The sequence below is a fragment of the Buteo buteo genome, chromosome 11 (assembly GCF_964188355.1).
Source record: "Buteo buteo chromosome 11, bButBut1.hap1.1, whole genome shotgun sequence".
Taxonomy (NCBI): Eukaryota; Metazoa; Chordata; class Aves; order Accipitriformes; family Accipitridae; genus Buteo; species Buteo buteo.
The window spans coordinates 20187380-20207020 of record NC_134181.1 but is presented as its reverse complement, the minus strand read 5'-3'; the positions used below and the strand labels follow the sequence as shown (position 1 = coordinate 20207020).

The window sequence follows — 19641 nt, the reverse complement described above, 5'->3', positions numbered from 1 at the left end:
CAATGGGCACGAATTGAAATAAAGGATATTCCATGTAGACACAAGAAGGAAAAAAACCACTTTTTTTTTCCTGTAAGGGTGATCAAACACTGGAACAGGTTGCCAAGAAAGGTTGTGGCTGGAGTCTCAATCCTTCGAGATATGTGAAACCCAGCTAGACAGTTGTGGGAAACTTGCTCTAGCTGACCCTCCTTTGAGCAAGGGGGTTGGACCAGATGGGATCTCCAGAGGTCCCTTTCAAGCTCAAACATTCTACAATATTAGACCTTGCAAGCCACACTGCTAGCAGGACCTAAGAATGACTTTTTCTCTATTATTCTATGATGGCTCCAAACAGTCCTGACAAAAACAAGATACCCAGATAGCACTCTCAATAGGAAAATGGCTACTTCTGAAATTCCTGATTAATACTGCAAAATCTTTTGCTGCTTCAGAGTAAAATTCTAGCATTAAAGTTATATCAAATCTAAGTATATTTAACTGCATTTACTGCAATGTACAAAATGAACACGAAAAACTTTCTTCTTAGACTGTATACATTTACTATAAATTACTCTGATTTAAACAGCAGACATTTTAAATATGAATACACATGTATTTAATTTCGTAAGTCTGAATATTATCTGGTGAGATACTGTTCTTCCATTGCAAAAGAATGGTTTAACGCTGGCACTATCACTTGAGGAAAAAGATTCAAATTTTTAAATAGGAAGACTATTTATGAACTACATCCAAATGAATTTTATTTTGTATATTCTTTATACCAAATACTTTAGAGATCATGGCATGATATCCCTGTCTTCAGACCAGAATTGATAATCTTAAGATGCCTTACCCTGTTGAGGGAAACTAAGCCACTGTTTCAGTAAACTGTTAATAACCAAAATCCCTGAATTCTCCTAATCCATTAAGACATTCTTTTGGGGATTCAAAACTCTAAATGAAATCAGACAAGTTCAGCTGGATTGCCATGAAATCAGACTAGGTTTGTATCCTCTCTTGGCATACAGCATGTCCTAATAGTTTACTTTAATAGGAAGTTATGATGATGGCAAATTAAGAAGCGAACTCGAGCCTTTGATTAAGGCCACCAGTATCACCAGCAGCTAAATACGAAAGCAAACTAGGTCACATTTCAAGAACAAACACACAAGGCCATATTTAGATGCCCATTATTGCAGGTAATATACATGTAGACATTTACTAGAACTTCCATGTTCAAAAGAACAAAACAGCTCAAAGTGCCTTCATTCAACAAATTCATGGCTACCAGGCTTGGCTCCAGTTCTCTACTGGAAAGGCACAATTGTAATACCTAAGACCAGGAAAGGATGGTTAATTCTATTGTCATATTTCTGGAGTGTAAAATGTAGTAGAAATTATGAAAGAGGAATGTTATTTTCATGCTTAGTGTTATAGTTTCTAAGTCCTCTCTGCAAAAAACTTTTTCTTGATATATGATGGGTGTAAATAAAGCTTACAAGATATGCATAAAACTCATTAGACAAAACCATGTCTACTTGGCTACTGATATTCTCCTACATTAATTCTTCTGATTAACTACATAGTTCCATAATGAATCCATCTGCTTATGGATGATGATTCATACATCTCTTAGCAGCACACCGTAGACTTGTAAAAATAAAAAACCAAGCAATAAAACCAATGACAAAATTGCTTTCAAAATATCTGGTATTTTTAAAAAATTTATTATTTGGGATAATCTTCTCAATGTTCTTTAAAATCAAGTTGCTAATTTATCCTGTCTGAAAGGCACCGTAGGGACAGCGAGTGGTGAACAGTAAACATCTCATTGGCATTTTTCACAACTGGGGAATTTATCTGTCTTCAAGAGAATACAAATGAAAGGTGAACCGCAAGATATACAAATAGGAGCTAATTTGTAGCTGCATAGGCATGAAACCTCTAATTTCCATGCTATCGTGGCATCTTAGGCACATTCATGTCAGAAGTTTCTGCAATAAAATTAGCTTTTTTATGGGAAGGCTCAGAAAGATCTTCTCCATGGTCTCTGTTATTCAAGCACTCCCGGTCTTCCCTCTTGCGTTTGTTAATCAGGTGAGTCTCTCCCTCACACAGCTTTCCCTCTGGGACACCCAATGTTCTCAGACAGACAATAGCTGCAGCCTGTTCTGCTAGTTTCTTTGACTTGTCCCTGAAGAGCAAGCAGACAGAGCACAGGTAAAAGTAGAAACTGAAGTCTTAACACTGCCAAGAGACAATCAATTACCTGTCTCTGATGCAACATCATGAAATAAACAGCATTTGTAGTCATCTCACAGCAGAAGAACAAAATAGGTCAGTCCCAGAAATTATCTGAATCTTGCTAGGTGTCAATGTTGATGCATCACTCCTGATGTAACATTCCTAGAAAATCTGTTTCTATTAGGTCTTGTGTCTCAAACACTGTTCATTTCAAAGGTATGAAGTCAATGTATATTTGGCCCAAATGGTTGCAATCCTCAGAAAGTTAACTTTTACAAATATGATCACTAAACAAAACTGGGTTTTGAAGGATCACTTTTCTTGAACGACACTCAGGCCCAAATATAATCTCTGGCAGGTGTACAAGTTCACTGATGCTGACAGAAGTGGGAACTGTTCCATAAAAATAAAAATTCTGTCATTTCTGAGCAGGACTGCAGATTACACATTTGTGAAATTCAGTATTTGAAAACATTTTCTTCTCAAAGTTTCATACCAGCTGAGCTTAACTTCCTAAAGTCTCCGAACAGGAATGCTGTAAACACCAGTAATTGTTGTGTGCATTTGTCCTCTTTAAAATGTTCAATGCTGAGCTTAAGCTTTGCAGTTAAATCAAGATCAACTTAGGTGCAAATGCCTGAAGTCAGCTCCAGTATTAACAGATGATTGTATAAAATACCATCATGAAACTTTAGAGCAGCCCTGGATGTAACCGTTGATTAACTGTGATCTCTGAGAAGCCACTAAACTGTCCTCTGCTTCACGGTATAAAGACACTTAATCCTGACTTGTTCTTGAGAATGGATCTGCTGTAGTGGCTGAAGACACTACCTCCTCCTATGTTCTCCTCTGCCTCCCTTAGTTAGTTTTTGAACTCTTCACAGACACAACTGAACCAGGTCACCTAATTGCTCCCCTTCCAATACAATTTGTGGACTAACATGCTAAGTAAATTAAAATCTGTAATGGTTTACTTGATTATGCTGAAGCTTACTTCCTCTTGTCACATTCAATTCTCAAAAATTTTTAATCCTTTCTCCCTCCTAGAGGTAGCTTTAGAAGGTAGCTTTTAGTTGACTTTTATCAAAGTCAACTGGAATAAACTGGAGCATCCTTTCATTCCAAGTTTTAAGCAACATTTCAGAAACAATTACAATACATCTGCAAAAAACATTAAGGATAGCTTACCACAGAGTTGATCTGTATTTTTGCTCAGCTACTGTCACTACTGAACAGAATAATCTATCCAATGGTCTTTGAACCTGGAGAAAAAAAAGAATTAAAAGGAAGAGGGGTGTCAAAAAACAGTCATGTCATTTACAGAACAAACAACGTTGTCAGGGTTCCTTGTTATTCTTGTCTTTACACCACAATCAAGTAATACCTTTAAAATTACTGTAATTCATACCACAAATTTAACCTTGCATATTTAAGATTCAAAAATAAGAAGAAATTGTCCAAACTGCAAATATTTTTGCTTTACAAAAAAAAAATAATCAAATAATGTCCCCATCTAACCAAGCAGTTGCTCCTGTCCCATATAGTTCCTACCTACAATAGTGTGCAACAACAGAGAAAACAACAGAAATCAGATGATTTCTGAATCCAAATTTTTTACTACACAGTAGTAAAATAAAGTCAGTCATGGATTCCTATGTAATGACCTGTAGTTACAGCAAGTTCTTTCACACATGAATAAAAACCAGACTGAAGGTCTCACTTCTAAATTTTTATTTTCTAATAAAATAAGCTGCTATTTTCATACATAAGTGTATTACCATTTCTGAAGCTGCTTACTCAAGAGCTATGCCAGACTGGGAAGCAGAATTTCTCACTACCTTGAGTCCTAAAATACTTAATTTCATAGACAAGGCAGAGGAAGAGGTTTGAAAGGGTTTCTTCATTGACTTACAGTTTCATAAACAGGCTGAGGATGCTTTTCTTTCCTACACCATTCCAGAAGATACATTTTTGGAGTAATCTGAGGTGGATATTCTCGCCTAGACAGAAAAATCTGTGGTCAACAACTGTGCACAGAGTTCTATTTTAAAACAGACAGTGCTGCTTATTACATTACTCCTACCAGTTATTCTTTGTGGTTTAATTTTACTGCTCAAATTATGAGAAAAATGCTATTTCTTTATTAGATAATTCAAGTAATATGTCTGACATAACATCTAAAATAAAACCTAAACTCTTCTATTAATGCTTCCCAAAGATTCCCATCCTGTAGTAACACAAATAGAGAAAAGATACTTCCCAGAAAGGAGAGTCTAACTAAATATATGACACAGAATAGAGATACAGTTTGGCACTGCTTATTATAAGCAATAATATAAGATTAAACATTAGAAGAAAGAAAAGAAGCTGCTTCTGTTATGAGATAGTAGTTACCAAATAAAAAAGGGTAGGAAAGGTAGGCATTGATTCAGTTACTGACGCAGAATTACAGCCCCTCGTACTTGGCAGAAAAAAAAAAATACTGTAAAACCACTGCATTCAGTCCTCAGGGAGTCAGGTAATATATGCTGTAAATATTAAAGCATTATGACTGGATTTGAGGAGCATTTTATATCACACTCTTCTTGAGCTGTTTGACAGACTTAATAGCAAACATAGCAAAAATAGCAAACACGGGTATAACATGGAAAGTAACAGCAATTCTATAGGCTTCACAGATTATAATCAAAGGTTACTTAAAATAATATTGTATGTAACTCCATGAATTGTTTTTTCAAGGAATACCTTATGAGTGGAACATGTTTAGAAGACTGCAGATGAGCACACGTTATCTGTTTAGAAAAGAGTATTATGAAATTTGTGCAGGACTTTTTCTATACAAAGTATAGTGTTTTAGTTAAATTTCACTAAAAATAACTGAACTCTCTATCTTTCTATACTCACATTCTTCTATGTACAGATATTTGAATTTCTTTTAAGATCACTCAGCACTTTTAATAAGTTAACTGAGAGAATTAAGCAGTCTCAGGAGGCCTGGAACTAAAGAACATCTTACAACATCCAAATAGCACAGGAAGAGTAGTGATGCTAGTGATTAGGTAATGATGTACACAAATTGCTTCATAAAAATTCACTCGGTAAGCACCATTAGGCAAATTGTTATTTTCAAAAAACTGTAAGGCACTGACAAATTCACTGTTTTTATTTACAGATGCAAGACAGTGAAAAACTGAATTTGCATGCTTACTTGTCAAATCTAACAGCCATTTTTATTACATCTGGATCTTCCATTTGGTCATCTTCATCTTGTGTCTCAGTTTCTAAAGATGTTTTCTTTGCTTCGAAAATAGCTGTTGTTTCTTCATAGAAGTCAGCCATTTCAAAGGCTTCACTATTCAATCACAATTTCTTTGTATTAGAGATCAGCTTATAAATTTTTGTATCACATTAAGATAGAGAAAAGTAAGTATAGAAATCAATTTTGTTTAGAGTATATATGTACAGAGAATCACATGAAAGTGTGGCTATATTCTGCACAGTGACATTATATTGTTTCTCCTTCAATTCTTATCAAATACTGTTGAGCTACAAGTAGAAAAAGAATGTTCTCATTTCCAGCACTATACGTGCAATTTGCAGCCTGAAAGTCCAGGCAGAATTAATCAGAAATACAGGTCCTGCAATGTTCAAGTTACTAGCTCAATTAATAACTTGCAGGTGGATGAATCAGCAAAGAACATCTCCGAGTGACTCTTGGTACATCAGCTCCAAAAGGGCAATATGAGAGAAAAGTAGGAAATAGATTCTTCTTCTAATTTTAGTATTTAAAAATACTATAAGCAATACTCTAACATCTGAATACTTCAAAATCTCAGATTTTCTGACTTCAGAGTATTATTCACAAGCCTCAATACAAGGGAGGAAGCAACTAGGATTTGGGTCAAAGGCAAGAGCCTCAAATCCTTTTAAATTTCAGATCCATGGCAGGCTGCATCTACTTTGAAAAACTGAGGCTATTCATTTTCTGCAGATGATAACAATAAAAAAACCTGCAGCATAAGAAAACTTTTACTTTCTGACTGTTATGAGAATGCTCATTGGTATGAGGCTGTTCAATGACAAAATTAATTCCAGCCACAAAGCCAACTCCAAGGCTCTAAGTGGAAAAGCAATGAAGGTAAATAATGCTAACCGATGCTTCTAAGAGAAGACAACTTATTATGTACTGTTAGGTAATTTTTTTTGTCTGAAATGCAGCTCTTCTGCATTCAGTGCTGAGGTTAAAACCTCAAATGGCTGTAACATGCCACCACCACCAGAAGACAACAGTATTAAGTAACATTTTTGTCTGAAAATGTATAGGTGCATTTAAATAACTGAATGTCCTTCAGTTATCTGGACATTAAACAGGCTGTTTAAAACAGTGGTTAAAAGACTGAGCCTGCTGATAGAAAGCAATTTTATAAATTTTCAAGTGGCTTGCTCTCTGTCCCTGTCTCATGCATGTACACTGCTTAAGCCAGTTTTGAAATTGGTATTGCATCACATACACAAAACCTGATTATGTTCAATTTTGGAAGCCCCTAACTAGTTGTTAAGACCCAAAAGTTTTACACTAGACCTCTACCCAGTGTTTACGTGTATAAACCGTGACTCTTGTAATTAGCTGTTTAAAGGCTTGACTCTTACTTTACAATTTCTTTTCTTTATATACTATGCATTACTATTCATGCAGTAGAGAACACCACCACCCTTTTGGCTAAGAGTTATTTGAAGTTGTAAAAGATCAAACTGGAAAACAATAAGCAAAATAGATAGTAAGTTACTGTAGTAAAAATTGTTCAACTATTTACATTGCAAAAGTGAAAAGTAACTTGCAAGATTTAAATGTTGTTCATGGATTCCACTGCTCCTTTATGAATAATGTATGCTAGCTCCTTTTATATATAAAATACAAATTCCCTTCACTGTATTTTAATAATCATGGACCAGTGTTTATAAAGAGCCAAATTGGTAAATTGCAATAAACTGCAAAAGGATTGCAGGCATTTCCATTCATTTTGAACATGAACAGAATGCTGATTAGGGTTTGCTAGAAAACAATAACTCCATCTACAAAATATTTCAAGCTTTCAACATTTCTATCCATTTTCATACACATAAGATAACAAACAGTTTCAGACTGTTTATTTTATAAAAACAGAGACTCTCTTCCCCTCCATTCCATCAGAAGGATAATTATAGCACACAACGTGGATATAATACATGCAAGCTCAGACCTTTATTTTGTTCAGTTTGGTATGGGTCCAAACCTGAATTCCCCTCCGTTCTGTGTGAATTCTTTAATCATATGTCTATTTTATGGTTTCTCTCAAACTTTTCCTTCTTCTTTTTCTGTCTCCCCTTTGAGACACTATATTTCCTCTAGACTGCTATATTTCCTCAAAAACGTTGTCATCGTTCATTAGGATATTTCAGGTATGAAAAGCAGCACAAAAGAAATACATTTAATTATCATACAGGCAACCTTCATACATGGTTTTCAGTTTATCTCTAAGTGTTCATTTAAAACAAACATCTTGTCATAAATATTCCAGTAACATTAAAACCCCCACATGCAAAAGGAAAAGTCCAAATAAATAACTATATCTGGAAGAAGACAAACTCCACACTATTAACCTCCAGACTAACACTACAAAATGCTGAAACTTTTCTTAATCAGTTAATGCAAGTATTGGATAAATGCCTATCACTCAGTTACGCACCACTCAAATGAGTATTTTGAATATATAGACAGTTTTACGGTTAAAGCTTTAAAACCTGAGCATGGAGGAAACCTAGAAAAGTTTATTGTATTATTCCACATCTCACTTCCTGGATTTTTTGTTTGGTTTATTATTGGGGTTTTTGCAACTTCTTCTGAAGGTATGAAATGCCAGGCAGTGCTACAGACAGAGAAGTGGCTTGCAAGTTTGACAGAGTACAATTCCTGTTTCTGAAGTACATGCTTACCAGATCTCCTGCGTGGACTGTGCGGCATGCAGCTTCTTACCCTGAGTAGTTTCCAACTGTTCTCTTAACATCTGACACAAACAGTATTTTGTGTTGGTATAGTGATTATCATATCTCACTGCCTGAAGGAGAGAGACAAAGTATATAAAAACATACCAAACAAATTTATCTTATATAATGCTCATGTCTCTTGATGAATTTCAAAATCGTTTTTGAAAGGTAAACCACAATGCACAGTTACCTCAATAACATATTCAAGACTACTCACGAACATGAGTATAATCTGACTATTTTGGCATGCTTTCATGAACAGAAGTTCAACTTATTCACATACTTAAAAAGAAAGAGTTGACCAGTTTACATAACTGACTAGCAATGCAGTGATATTTTAATAAGTAACTAGTTAATGGCAGTTCAAATTTTCAAAACCCAAAAAATTTTGAATTGATGACATGACCAAAGCCACAGATTTCTGATTAATTTCCTATTATGTCATTAAAATTGTGTATTTTGAATAATAGAGAAAACTTATATAATAGATGACTCAGCTAATGGAGCTATAGTACCATAATACAGCATTACTTTACCGGCAAATCATTCCCTTTGCTTCCCTGCTGTTAAAAATTTTTGACAGTATTTGTGAAAAGCAATTGAATGAATCTAGCAGTAACTATTTACTATTCCTTCACTTTTCTGTTCAATGTTATTTGCACACCTGTAACATCAAGAGAATTGGCCTACATATCATTAGCTTTTCAAATCTCTAGACATGTTTAGATAGCCTTGTAAGCCTCATAAACTTTCCCAAGAAACTAGTGCTAAAAAGCATGGTACATAAGAAAAGAATGATCAGGAAAAACTGTCTTCTGAGTACAGATTTCTGAACATTTTTTTCTGAGCAAAATAAAATAGAGGAAGCAGCGGTTGATTTGCAAGACTCATGTCATATGCAGTATGTTAGAATATCCCCAGAGCCTAAATCTTTGAAATTACAAAGAGTTAAGATACTGTAATAAGATTTGGATTAACAATTCTAAACAATGTTAACTACAAGTAAGATCTTCCAAAAAAACATACATATTTGATGTAATCTTGCATGACTTCCTTCAAGGGGAAAAGACCCTCTTTTCTGAAGATGGATGGGTTCCACATGGCAGCACGAGCTATCATTACTGATGAGGCAGCTGTTGCTTTCTGGAAGGTCTCAATGTCTGTATATTCTTTGATGAAGTCATGAGATCCTCCACTAAAAATTAACATCACTGTTATAATAATGAAAGTTTTATTTGCTATTACTTGTACTTTAACACAGCCTTGTATTTTCAATGTGATTTTACACTATTAATGGTGGCAGTCTATTTAGGGTATTATCTTAAATCTAAGAGAACAAATGGGTCTGAGAGTTTTATTAGCAATGGCTCATTAAAACACTGATTATATATAATATTTTTCATTACCTGCATACTTCTCTTAAAAATAGAAGACTGTTTTTATGAAGGAAGAATATATTTTGTGTTTTACACAAACTGTGTGCTTTCACACAGTTCTTAATGGATAAGGCTCACAAAGAATCACTTCCACGTTGTTTGAAAAATGATACCTTGTAATTGCCAGTTCTGTAACCTTCAACTGCATATTAATTGTGTTGGCACAAGTGATACTGAAAACAAATTAAGTATGGACAGCATCATTCCATTTTCACTCTGGCACTAACATATGGAGAGTAACTACAAGTAGTACTTCTGGATCAGTCACAGAGCACTTTAAAGTTAGAAGAAGGCTGCACTGCTTCTATTGTACTGCCTCTGCTTTCAAGTCAGCAAGTCAGACACTTAGTAAGCACAAAGAACACTTAAAACACCTTTCTTACTCTTAAAGTTTCCCTTAGGCAAATTCTTTTAAATGTAAAATAAAAGTTGGGATTTTGAACTATAAAGTAGGAGTAGGATCTTTACCCCTTCAAAGTAGAAACACTGTCAAATTCAAAATAAAAACCGGAGAATGATAAATTACTTTAAAACCAGACATTTATACTGTGAAGACAGAACAAGCAAGCTTCCTGCACTAATGAAAGATTACTCCATAAACACAGTACCATTCCAGAAATCATTGTATCAATTCAAATTGTCTTGCCTTTTTTTAGCACCAGTCCACTTCCTTTTATTCATTCCTGTATATTTCTTGACCAAGCTTGAGGTACAAGTGGTTAAAATTCTCAAAATACTAGCCAAGTAAGCTACAGCAGGGATCAAGTATCATGGATCAAATATATTTAATAAGCAGGAGTCCAAGTTGCACGTTTACATTTCTTTAGAGACAGTGTCCTGGTTTCAGCTGGGATAGAGATAATTTTCTTCCTAGTAGCTGGTACAATGCTATGTTTTGGGTTTAGGATAAGAATAATGTTGATAACGCACTGATATTTTAGTTGTTGCTAAGCAGTGCTCACACTAAGTCAAAGACTTTCATCTTCTCACCCCACCCCACCAGCGAGGAGTCTGGAGGTGCACAAGAAGTTGGGAGGGAACACAGCCAGGACAGCTGACCCCAACCGATCCAAGGGATATTCCAGACCATATGACATCATACTCAGCATACAAGCTAGGTGGAAAACTGCCTGGGGGGGTCGATGCTGAGGAAGAGGCTGGGCATCAGTTGATTGGTGGTGAGCAATTGTTTTTCATTTGCATCACTTGTTTTTCTTACAGTTTATTTCTCTCTTTTTTGTTATTTTCATTACAATTTATTATTACTATTTTATTTCAATTATTAAACTGTTCTTATCTCAACCCACGAGTTTTCTTACTTTTACCCTTCCAATTCTCTCTCCCATCCCACTGCAGGGGGAGTGAGCAAGCGGCTGCGTGGTGCTTAGTTGCTGGCTGGGGTTAAACCACAACAGAGGGAAAAGTTTCACTAAATGGATTTAAAACAAAGATCATATCCTTCTCAGAGAAACCATTAAAAATAGGATTGTTAAGGTTAGTTCAGCATGTTGGGACACTTGCAAAGAAGTAAACTGATATAGGGATTAATTAGAAGCAATTTATCAACAATAAAGCTCTGATATTTTTATATCTCAATGGCACACTTCTACATCATAGAAAGTACTCATACAGAGCTGACATTTCTGTGACATGCATAAGATCTAAGAAAAATTGTTAGCCTCATCTTTTACCTAGGCAAACAAAGCGTTCACGGCAATGTACAACATGAATTCTGCTTGGTTTTTCAATTTCATATTATTTTAAAAATTATTTTGAAAACTAGAAAGAGGGTGAATCACTGAAAAGTGGATCAACAAAGATTATCAGCATGGAATATTTCCTTTGTCCAGTACAGGTCTTCTAACAGCAAAAACTGTGACTTTCAACTATTTTCTACATAGAAATGTGAACAGAAAAACAGTTCTCAAATTCCTGATCCAAGTATATGGTTTGCAGAGATGCAGCTTTTCCATGAAAACTCAAGACCAATGAAGAGAGAACTTCATTTAAGGACATGGCTTCTCTGGCCAAGGATATTCTACTGACACTTATAAAGAGGTGAAACATCTGAAGCTGTTGGTCAGGCAAATCAGATACAATTCAGGACAATTTGATACTTTTCATTACCTGTGCTTCCAAAGCTGCTCTTAAAACTTACCTTTTTATAACTAAACTTTCCGGAGACTGAGCTCCTTATTTTACTATCACACAGTTACTGAAGGATCTGTCAATACAAGCAGACAGATTCAGTGGAATCATGTCTATACGTCTGGAGACTGAGGAGGTCTTAGGCAAAATGTGAGGCCACAGAACATAACACTGGTTTTGAGCAGTAGGAGAGATGATCTCTAATGTGCAAGTGTCCAACATACACAGTGGTAGGGTTATAGCCAGGCACTGCACAGGGCTTAAAAGCATAGAGAATTCAACTGCTGGATGCAATCAGAAACAACTTGCATAGGATAGGTTGTGACACACAAAAGCAGTACTTTTTGAAAAATACATGGAGTTTTTAAACTAAAATCTGAGGTATGGTGGCATTTCACAAGGCCAACTTTTGTCACTGCTACATCTATTGAGATTTGATCTTTAATAACAGGTAACACTGTGGTCGCCCTACATGAAGGATCTTTCTCCTGCACTTGCAAATCTTAAGTTAGGTACAAGCATATGGCAATAACGAGCTAATTAGTCCAACTTACTTTGCTATTACTGGAATGGACACTGCTTCAGATATGGCTTTGATCACATCACAGTGGACAGGGTGCTGAGGCCTCTCCTCCTTCTTCCTTTCCCACAAACAAAAAAAAGACAAGACCAAAGATTTCCTATGGAATTTGTAGATATCTGAATCACAGCAGACATGACTCAAAGATTATTCGGACATACTTATTTCTGCTTATTTACTTTATATATTTGATGTAATTTTCCTTTTTTTTTCCTGAAACACAAGAGAATTCTTTCATATCAAATATATTTTGTAACATTGTTACTATAATTCCATATCCAGATAAGCAGCATTTTTTAGATATGGAGTATGCAAGATAATCTTTGTTTTACTTGGTCTTTGAGACAAAAATTTTAGAAAAATAGCAGCAAGCGGTTCAATTCCCTAATTATTGGCCTGATTTTCTACACCACCAATTTAGTTGACAGTTGAAATCAGAAACACATATTACGTATAGAGTATACTCTCTAGTCATATCTTACCGCGCTACATTCAACAGCAACCTAAAACAAAAAAAAAACCCCAAAAAAATATCTAAGACTCTCTTGCCTAAATCAATTTACCTTCCATGGACTGCAATGGCAGCAATACCAGTTTTTTCTATTCTCTTTACCAGATTCACAGTATCCTCAACCTGAGGGATAAGAGAGAATGACATGGGTTTAATTGAAAAAAAAAAAAAAAAAAAAAAAGGAATAACTATCATGCAATAATTGTACAAACAAATGTTCAAAGTCTTTGCTTTTGTCAAGAGGGATATGATTCCTGTATTTCAACAGTAACTCCCAATATGCATAATCATTTAGTATATACTTCAATTAAAGAACTACATATTATGGCAAAAATAAGAATCCATTTTCAATACTTCCTTGAAACTATAGATTGCAAACTTTCTCAAACAAAGTAAGAAATACTCTGTAGTAGAAGAATGTTTTCCAACAGATTTTTAGACTGTCATTTGAAAATGATACAAAACACTTGATTAGCAACTCCTCTCTAATGACTACTCTGTAAATTGTAATTAAAATGCATCTTAATAAGAGGATGCCTTCTGAAGTCAACATAACATGCAGTCACACATCTATAAATATTCTTCTCAGATGTGTCTTTAAAAAGTTAACTAGTATCTAAAAAATTCTAATGATATTTGTACATGACCAGTGAATCAAAAGATACAGGGGAAAAAGGGGAAGCTCCCAGAATATATTCAAAGAGTTAAGCTGTTAAAAGGCGGAAAGAAATTTGGCACACTGCTGGATTAGCCTGTTTTACGCAGCTTTGGGGAAAGGGAGAATGAAAAAAGATAAGGCCAATTTTCTTTTCAAAAGCTGGAGAATGATCTGTGGCTCATTTCAAAAATAGCACATTCAGTCTTTGAAAAATGCAACATCTACCAGCTGGCATGGACATAGAGACAGAAGCTCACCTGCTGTTCTGATGGATGACATATTATGCAAAAGCAGCTTGAAACAAAAAGAAAGAGGCTCTAGGATAGTTGTACAAAATAAAAAGGAGAGGTGCCAGTTCTTTGATTTAATACTTCAGAACCAAAATGATCTTAGACAGTTACTGATTCTTTTCACACGTGCTTCATTTGTTCATTTAATCATTTTAAGTGCATGTGTAAATGACTTCTGAACAATAGCTAGCTGTTACAGTTCATCCATCTACAGAAATATCTATCCAGGTCATATGCAATCATGGTATCTAGGCAGGTAATTAAATACACAATTGCAAAATAACCAGTCATTAAAAGAGAAGGCACATCATCCCCTGGAGGTTTAAAAATATGTAGTGAATTCAACTGAAAAAAAAAATCCAGTAAGGAAGCTACATTATTAATAGTTAAATTCTAGAAAAATACTGACAAAACAAAATGTAACAGCTTTAGCAATATAACAGTCTTACTACAATTTCTTTGAAATGAATGATTGTACCCAAGAATCTATCCAGAAAAAAAGTAATTCTAATTGCAATGAAGATGTTGCTTCTGAGAAGGAAGATTATGGCCTCTTTGTATAAGCTAGCAAGTTCAGTGCTTCAATCTATCAAAGAGTTTCTAAAAAGGCTGTAGAAGTTGTTTTTAATTTGGGTATCATTTGTAGTATTTATTGCTGTCATAGCACATACAGTAAATCAGAAATCAAGTAATGCAATATTTCCTTGCATTGTAGAATATGAGTAGTTTATAGAGCACAGGCAGTTTATCTTGTAAACACAATTTCATTAATAAAATCTTCATTGTTAACATGAATGTTGGAAGTTGGAGAAGTAACATTAGGGCTTGGTCTTCCCCTCTTGAAGTTTAAACTTCAAGCAGACTATCAAGAAATTCAAAGTTTATCGCACTGTGCTTATGTACACATATTACTCTCAGTCAATTCCACATTTGGCAGTTGTCTTCTAAAATAAAAGAGCACATTTCTCCTTTTTATTTTCATTTAATACTTATCCACCAGCAAAAGCTTTGGGATTTACTCAATGGGTTACAATAAACAGGACTAAAACACTTTTTTAATAGAAGTATCTGCATTTGCAGTTCAATGGAATAAAACCGTGTCTAGACAGATAATGTCTAGTATTTTCTTGATTTTTTAAATTAGAGAGGAGAAACGAGGTTTGGCATCTGATGTGAGCAGCCAGAAAGGCAACCTGGTTGGAAGGGGAAAATTACTGAACAGAAGAAAATATCTTCTGAAAAATGCTAAGAGAGAAAATGCCTGCCAGCCTAAAAACCATTAACCTGGGAACTAGGCCTGTGAACCAGAAGCACCCCTGGTAAGTGCAACTGGGTCCCTAGAAACCAGAGACATCCTGAGATACCACCGATAAGTGCAAAACCAAGGAACCATATCAGCAGCTTATCATCTGAAAAGGTAAAAAATAGTCTGGAAAAAGGGGAAAACACCCTAAGAAAGAAAGAATCTGTAACTGCCATTGGCTGTTCTAACTGCAATAACAGGAAAACAGTCTGGAAAAAATAAAAATTGTTCTGAAAGAACAGAAAACAATCATCTGTTGGCTGCCCCAGGTGAAAAACAGGAATTAACAGCATATACTGGCTGCTCGAGGGGTGATGTCTTACGCCCTCTTGTGTCTCTATGACCTAAAAATGACTTAATTTTTATCCATAATGGAGCTTCCCTCTCTCAGAGAACTTCCCATACTGCACATACTTTCCCTTTTCCTAAACAGGTTGAACTCTCTGCACAAACTTTCTACAAGATCTTGGACTCTTGCCAGGGATGCCTGGCTGACTCCAAACTCCATGACACAGATCATCTTTGGAGTGAGTATCTGTCTGTTATTTTATCGGTCCCCCTCTGGGCCTACTTTTGGGGTTGGTTCAGTTCATCTTCCTACTTCTGGGATGGTTGGGTCCCCTTCTGGGATCTGTCTAATGTACTTGATACAGGTATTATTACTAAGAACATATAGATATGCATGTAAGTAATCTATCATAAGTGTATCTGCTGTTATATTATTGATAAGTTTGCTTCACTAGTGATAAGTTTGTAGTAACTTGTAGTAGTATATACCTACTTGGTTGTTGCTCTTATTGATTGTTGCTATAATTGATTTCTGCAGTATTAATCATTGCTGTTATACTATTGACTGTTGCTACCAATAATTTGCAATAGCTTGAGATAGATATATTTATAACTTTATTAATCATAGGTATATTTGCTATGGTGATTTTTGTGGTATTCTGTAATAAAGTTGAGAAATTTAGAGGATAAAAGCCTCTGTGTCTTTGTGTATCACGGAATCCAACGAACCCACAATCATGATCTCTATACACCCATAGGTCAGACAACCCTTTAGGTCATGACAGCATCCCAGACAGAAATTATAATTCCAAGTGCTGTTTCATAATAAGAGATTTAAAATGCCAATATACTAGAATGCCATATATTCTAATTGATTTTAAATCACAGAAATAAACAATGACTAAAGACTTTAGCATAATGATTTATGTTCTTACTGAGGGCAAAATGCGGATTTTGCAGGTTACTGGTTTACAAATTCCTTTAACAAGGGTAGTCAGTATCTGGAAAACAAAAAAACAAAACAAAACAAAAAAACCCATGATCACAACAGTGACATTAATAAAGCTCTCCTCCTTTCTCTCTTGAAAATATAAAGAAATCAGAACAATGTAAGACTCGTTACTGTTCGTCTATAAAGAATCTTACATGCTAGATAGACACATGCAGTCTGTAATTAAGTATATAATTTTATCTGAAGATATACAAAACTATTTATAGACTAAGCCACTTTTATTTCCACTTCTTTTTTGATTTTAACTGGATTTATACATAGCAATTAACTGCCGCTGGAGTTTCAGCACTGTTTTTAATATGAAGTAACCAGTAAACTTTGATAATTTCAAAATAAAGTGCAAAAGTTTTTCATTTTCATGCAACTGTTTTCACAGTCTTCTTATATTCGAGTTGTCAGTTTCTTATGAAAACTAAAATGTAAGTATTCCCTAAAAAGAGATTTTTTTTTTTAAAGAGAAGATGGCCTTCAAAATGGAAATGAGACAGCAATATCAAGCAAAGTTACTGAATCTTCTAAAAGAAAACAAAAATCATAAACTGAATTCCATGCTTAACACAGAGCACATTTTATTCATTAAAACAAACTCACAATAAGCAGACAAATGACCAGTTGTTAGTTTAACCATGTAAGAACTGAGCTATGGAAAGGATCTCCTTTTCACAGGCTGAATTTAAGTCCAACAGACCATACTTAAAAGCGCCATATAATGGCCTATACATGTTTAAATCACTGTACAACTATACAGTAAGTAGTACCAGAAATCCAATAGCTCTCTAAATAAAAGAGTGGAAACCAGCTGATCCTGACTATTATTAAAAAAATACATGTTTTTCAACTGTTTCTTGAGATAGTATCATGCATATTATTCCTTGTATAAAATGGACAGAACTACAGGTAAATTATTTCTTTCAGAGTTGTGTATACTATGAAACTTGAATTTTGTTTAATGTTACTGCACTTAATAGGTTCCCAATACAGAAATGAGCTGTTACAGCTAGCACCCACAAGTTCTTACACTGAGAAGAGCTGGCAAGTAATTAGTGTCACCTTGCACTGTCTACTCAAATCTTTCCTCAGTAGTGTTCTCTCGAATAAAACAGTAGGATCCACAAAAATGATCTAAAAACCCCCTTTCTTCAGTATTTTTAATTTCTATTATTTTTTTGCATATAAATCAAACTAAAGTGACATCATTTTCCAAACATCATCACTGTAATATTTTTCTTACAATAGCATCATCAGCAAATCTTCTAAGTTTTCAGTGTCAGCCTCATTAAGGATTCCAATGTGAGAACCAAACCCTACACTTTTTAATCATATGAAAAGCTTGATCTGGAGCTGTAATTACAGATGTCTTTTGCAGGCTATGAGTTTAGTTATCCCTTTGCATTTGGCTAAGAGTAATTTCCATGCCTAAGATTTTGCTACCTATTAATATCTTAAATTGAAAAGAACAATTCCAAATTTTTGAACATCAAATTTCCTGCTCTTCTGAAGGTCAAAACAAAACGTAATGGTTGTAGAGGGGAAGGGAAGCTGATAACAATCATATTTACAACTGTCTCTCATTCCTGCGAGAAATATTTTTGCCCGATTTACTCTTAGCCTACTAAATACTCCACTCCTGATTTTTTTTTTCTTTCAGCCTTTGTCACCTCATGCTTCATAAATTACAGTTGAATTCTGGATGGTACCACCCACCTTACCTAATTCATGGACTACCACACAGGCCTCAAAAAATCAGGTTCTGATTCCAGTTCTGTTGCCTGTATTGTTAGCTGACTTTCTGCCACACTTAACCGATTCTGCTTTCTCTTTTGAAAAAAATGAGACTGATACCAACCTTCTCTAAAAATGTTTTGAGATCAAGACTGGATCACTTGTACTTTTGCTTTTTTCATCATGAAAGAGAGAGTAATAGGTCCAGTCTATTCTATTTAAACTCTTGCTTTGGCACAATTAATAATGCTTCCAGTTGCTGAATAGTCAGTTTATACAGCTTAGCTAACGATGTGGCTCTTGACACTAAGAGATTCTTACATTTGGCAAAACACTAACACTCTATCAGGGTTATATCTTTGATGACATGCCCTTCTAATGGCATGTCCTCAGAGAATGAAATAAATGACGCAGAACAACCTGTTTTCATGTCTGAGCTTACAAAGAATAGTAAATAAGCAATAGATCAGCTTGTTGAAACTGTGTTAAGTCCTACTAGCCTACAAAGCTGAATGGTGTTATCACAGTAAGAGGAAGAACTTAAAAGACTGACTCAATATCCATTTTAGACAGAAGGAAAAGGCATGAACTGCAGCGATCAGAAGACACTAGCTATCATTCAGAAAGAGTCATGGAGATAAGTGAAAAGAGTCTGGTCTCTTCAAAAGACTGACCTACAACAAAGAATCCTTAAAAAAAACCGCACTCAAAAGCCACATGAAAAAAGGCAGAGCAATGCTTTTGGTATTTTTGTTTTGTCCAGATCTGCATACTTTTGATAGTACAAGAAATACAGAATAACTACCTTGAACTATTCGCCACTGTGTACCATGATTCAGTTATTACTGAGAGGTGAACTGTAAACTAGAATTGCCCTCAGGAACTCTGAAGGAGGATACAGTGAACAACTAAAAGCTAAGGAGAAGCAAGACAAAGTTCACAGTCAACTCATCTGAACTATGAAGAATCAGGCCTTTAAACAGAAAGAAAATAATAGAACTATATGCTAAGTATGTTCCTGGAAACCCAGAGCAACATCTGAACTCTGTTTAATCTCCGGAAGCTTAGAAGTCCTTGGGAAAAAAAAATAAATATATATTAAAAAAACATATTACATATCTATCTATATTGCATATAAATAGATGTATATATATCTCTTAATTTTTTTCATACCAGTTCACATAGGGTTTTATGCAGATTTAGATACATCTGCACATAAAACTCCTCCCTCTGCAAATATAGCACCACATTGTGAAAGTTTTTAAGCTGAAAAGGAAGAATGTAGCAATTTTATAGTCCAGACAATGACAAGGAGAACTAAATCAGGATTATTTATCCATAACCTTAATTCCAGCATTTAAAACTGATTATTCCGCTCTAGCTTTTACAAATTTGTCTTCTGTGCATTCATTCCTGCTTCCAGTAGAGCACAGTACATAATAC

General features: G+C 34.9%; 1 protein-coding gene across 3 annotated transcripts in view; it reads right to left on the bottom strand.

The window, feature by feature from the left end:
• Window positions 1–1352: 1352 nt before the first annotated feature.
• DUS2 (dihydrouridine synthase 2) overlaps window positions 1353–19641 on the bottom strand; it is a 28982-nt gene continuing 10693 nt past the window's right edge. For all 3 annotated transcript variants that reach the window (XM_075040278.1, XM_075040280.1, XM_075040279.1), the window contains exons 8-16: window positions 16400–16465; window positions 12978–13048; window positions 12389–12475; window positions 9277–9445; window positions 8200–8321; window positions 5435–5578; window positions 4139–4226; window positions 3415–3488; window positions 1353–2176 (exon numbers count right to left, since the gene is read on the bottom strand). In XM_075040278.1, coding sequence (XP_074896379.1) covers window positions 1939–2176; window positions 3415–3488; window positions 4139–4226; window positions 5435–5578; window positions 8200–8321; window positions 9277–9445; window positions 12389–12475; window positions 12978–13048; window positions 16400–16465 — 1059 coding nt within the window. In that variant the 3' untranslated portion in view covers window positions 1353–1938. The remainder of the gene's footprint in view (window positions 2177–3414; window positions 3489–4138; window positions 4227–5434; window positions 5579–8199; window positions 8322–9276; window positions 9446–12388; window positions 12476–12977; window positions 13049–16399; window positions 16466–19641) is intronic.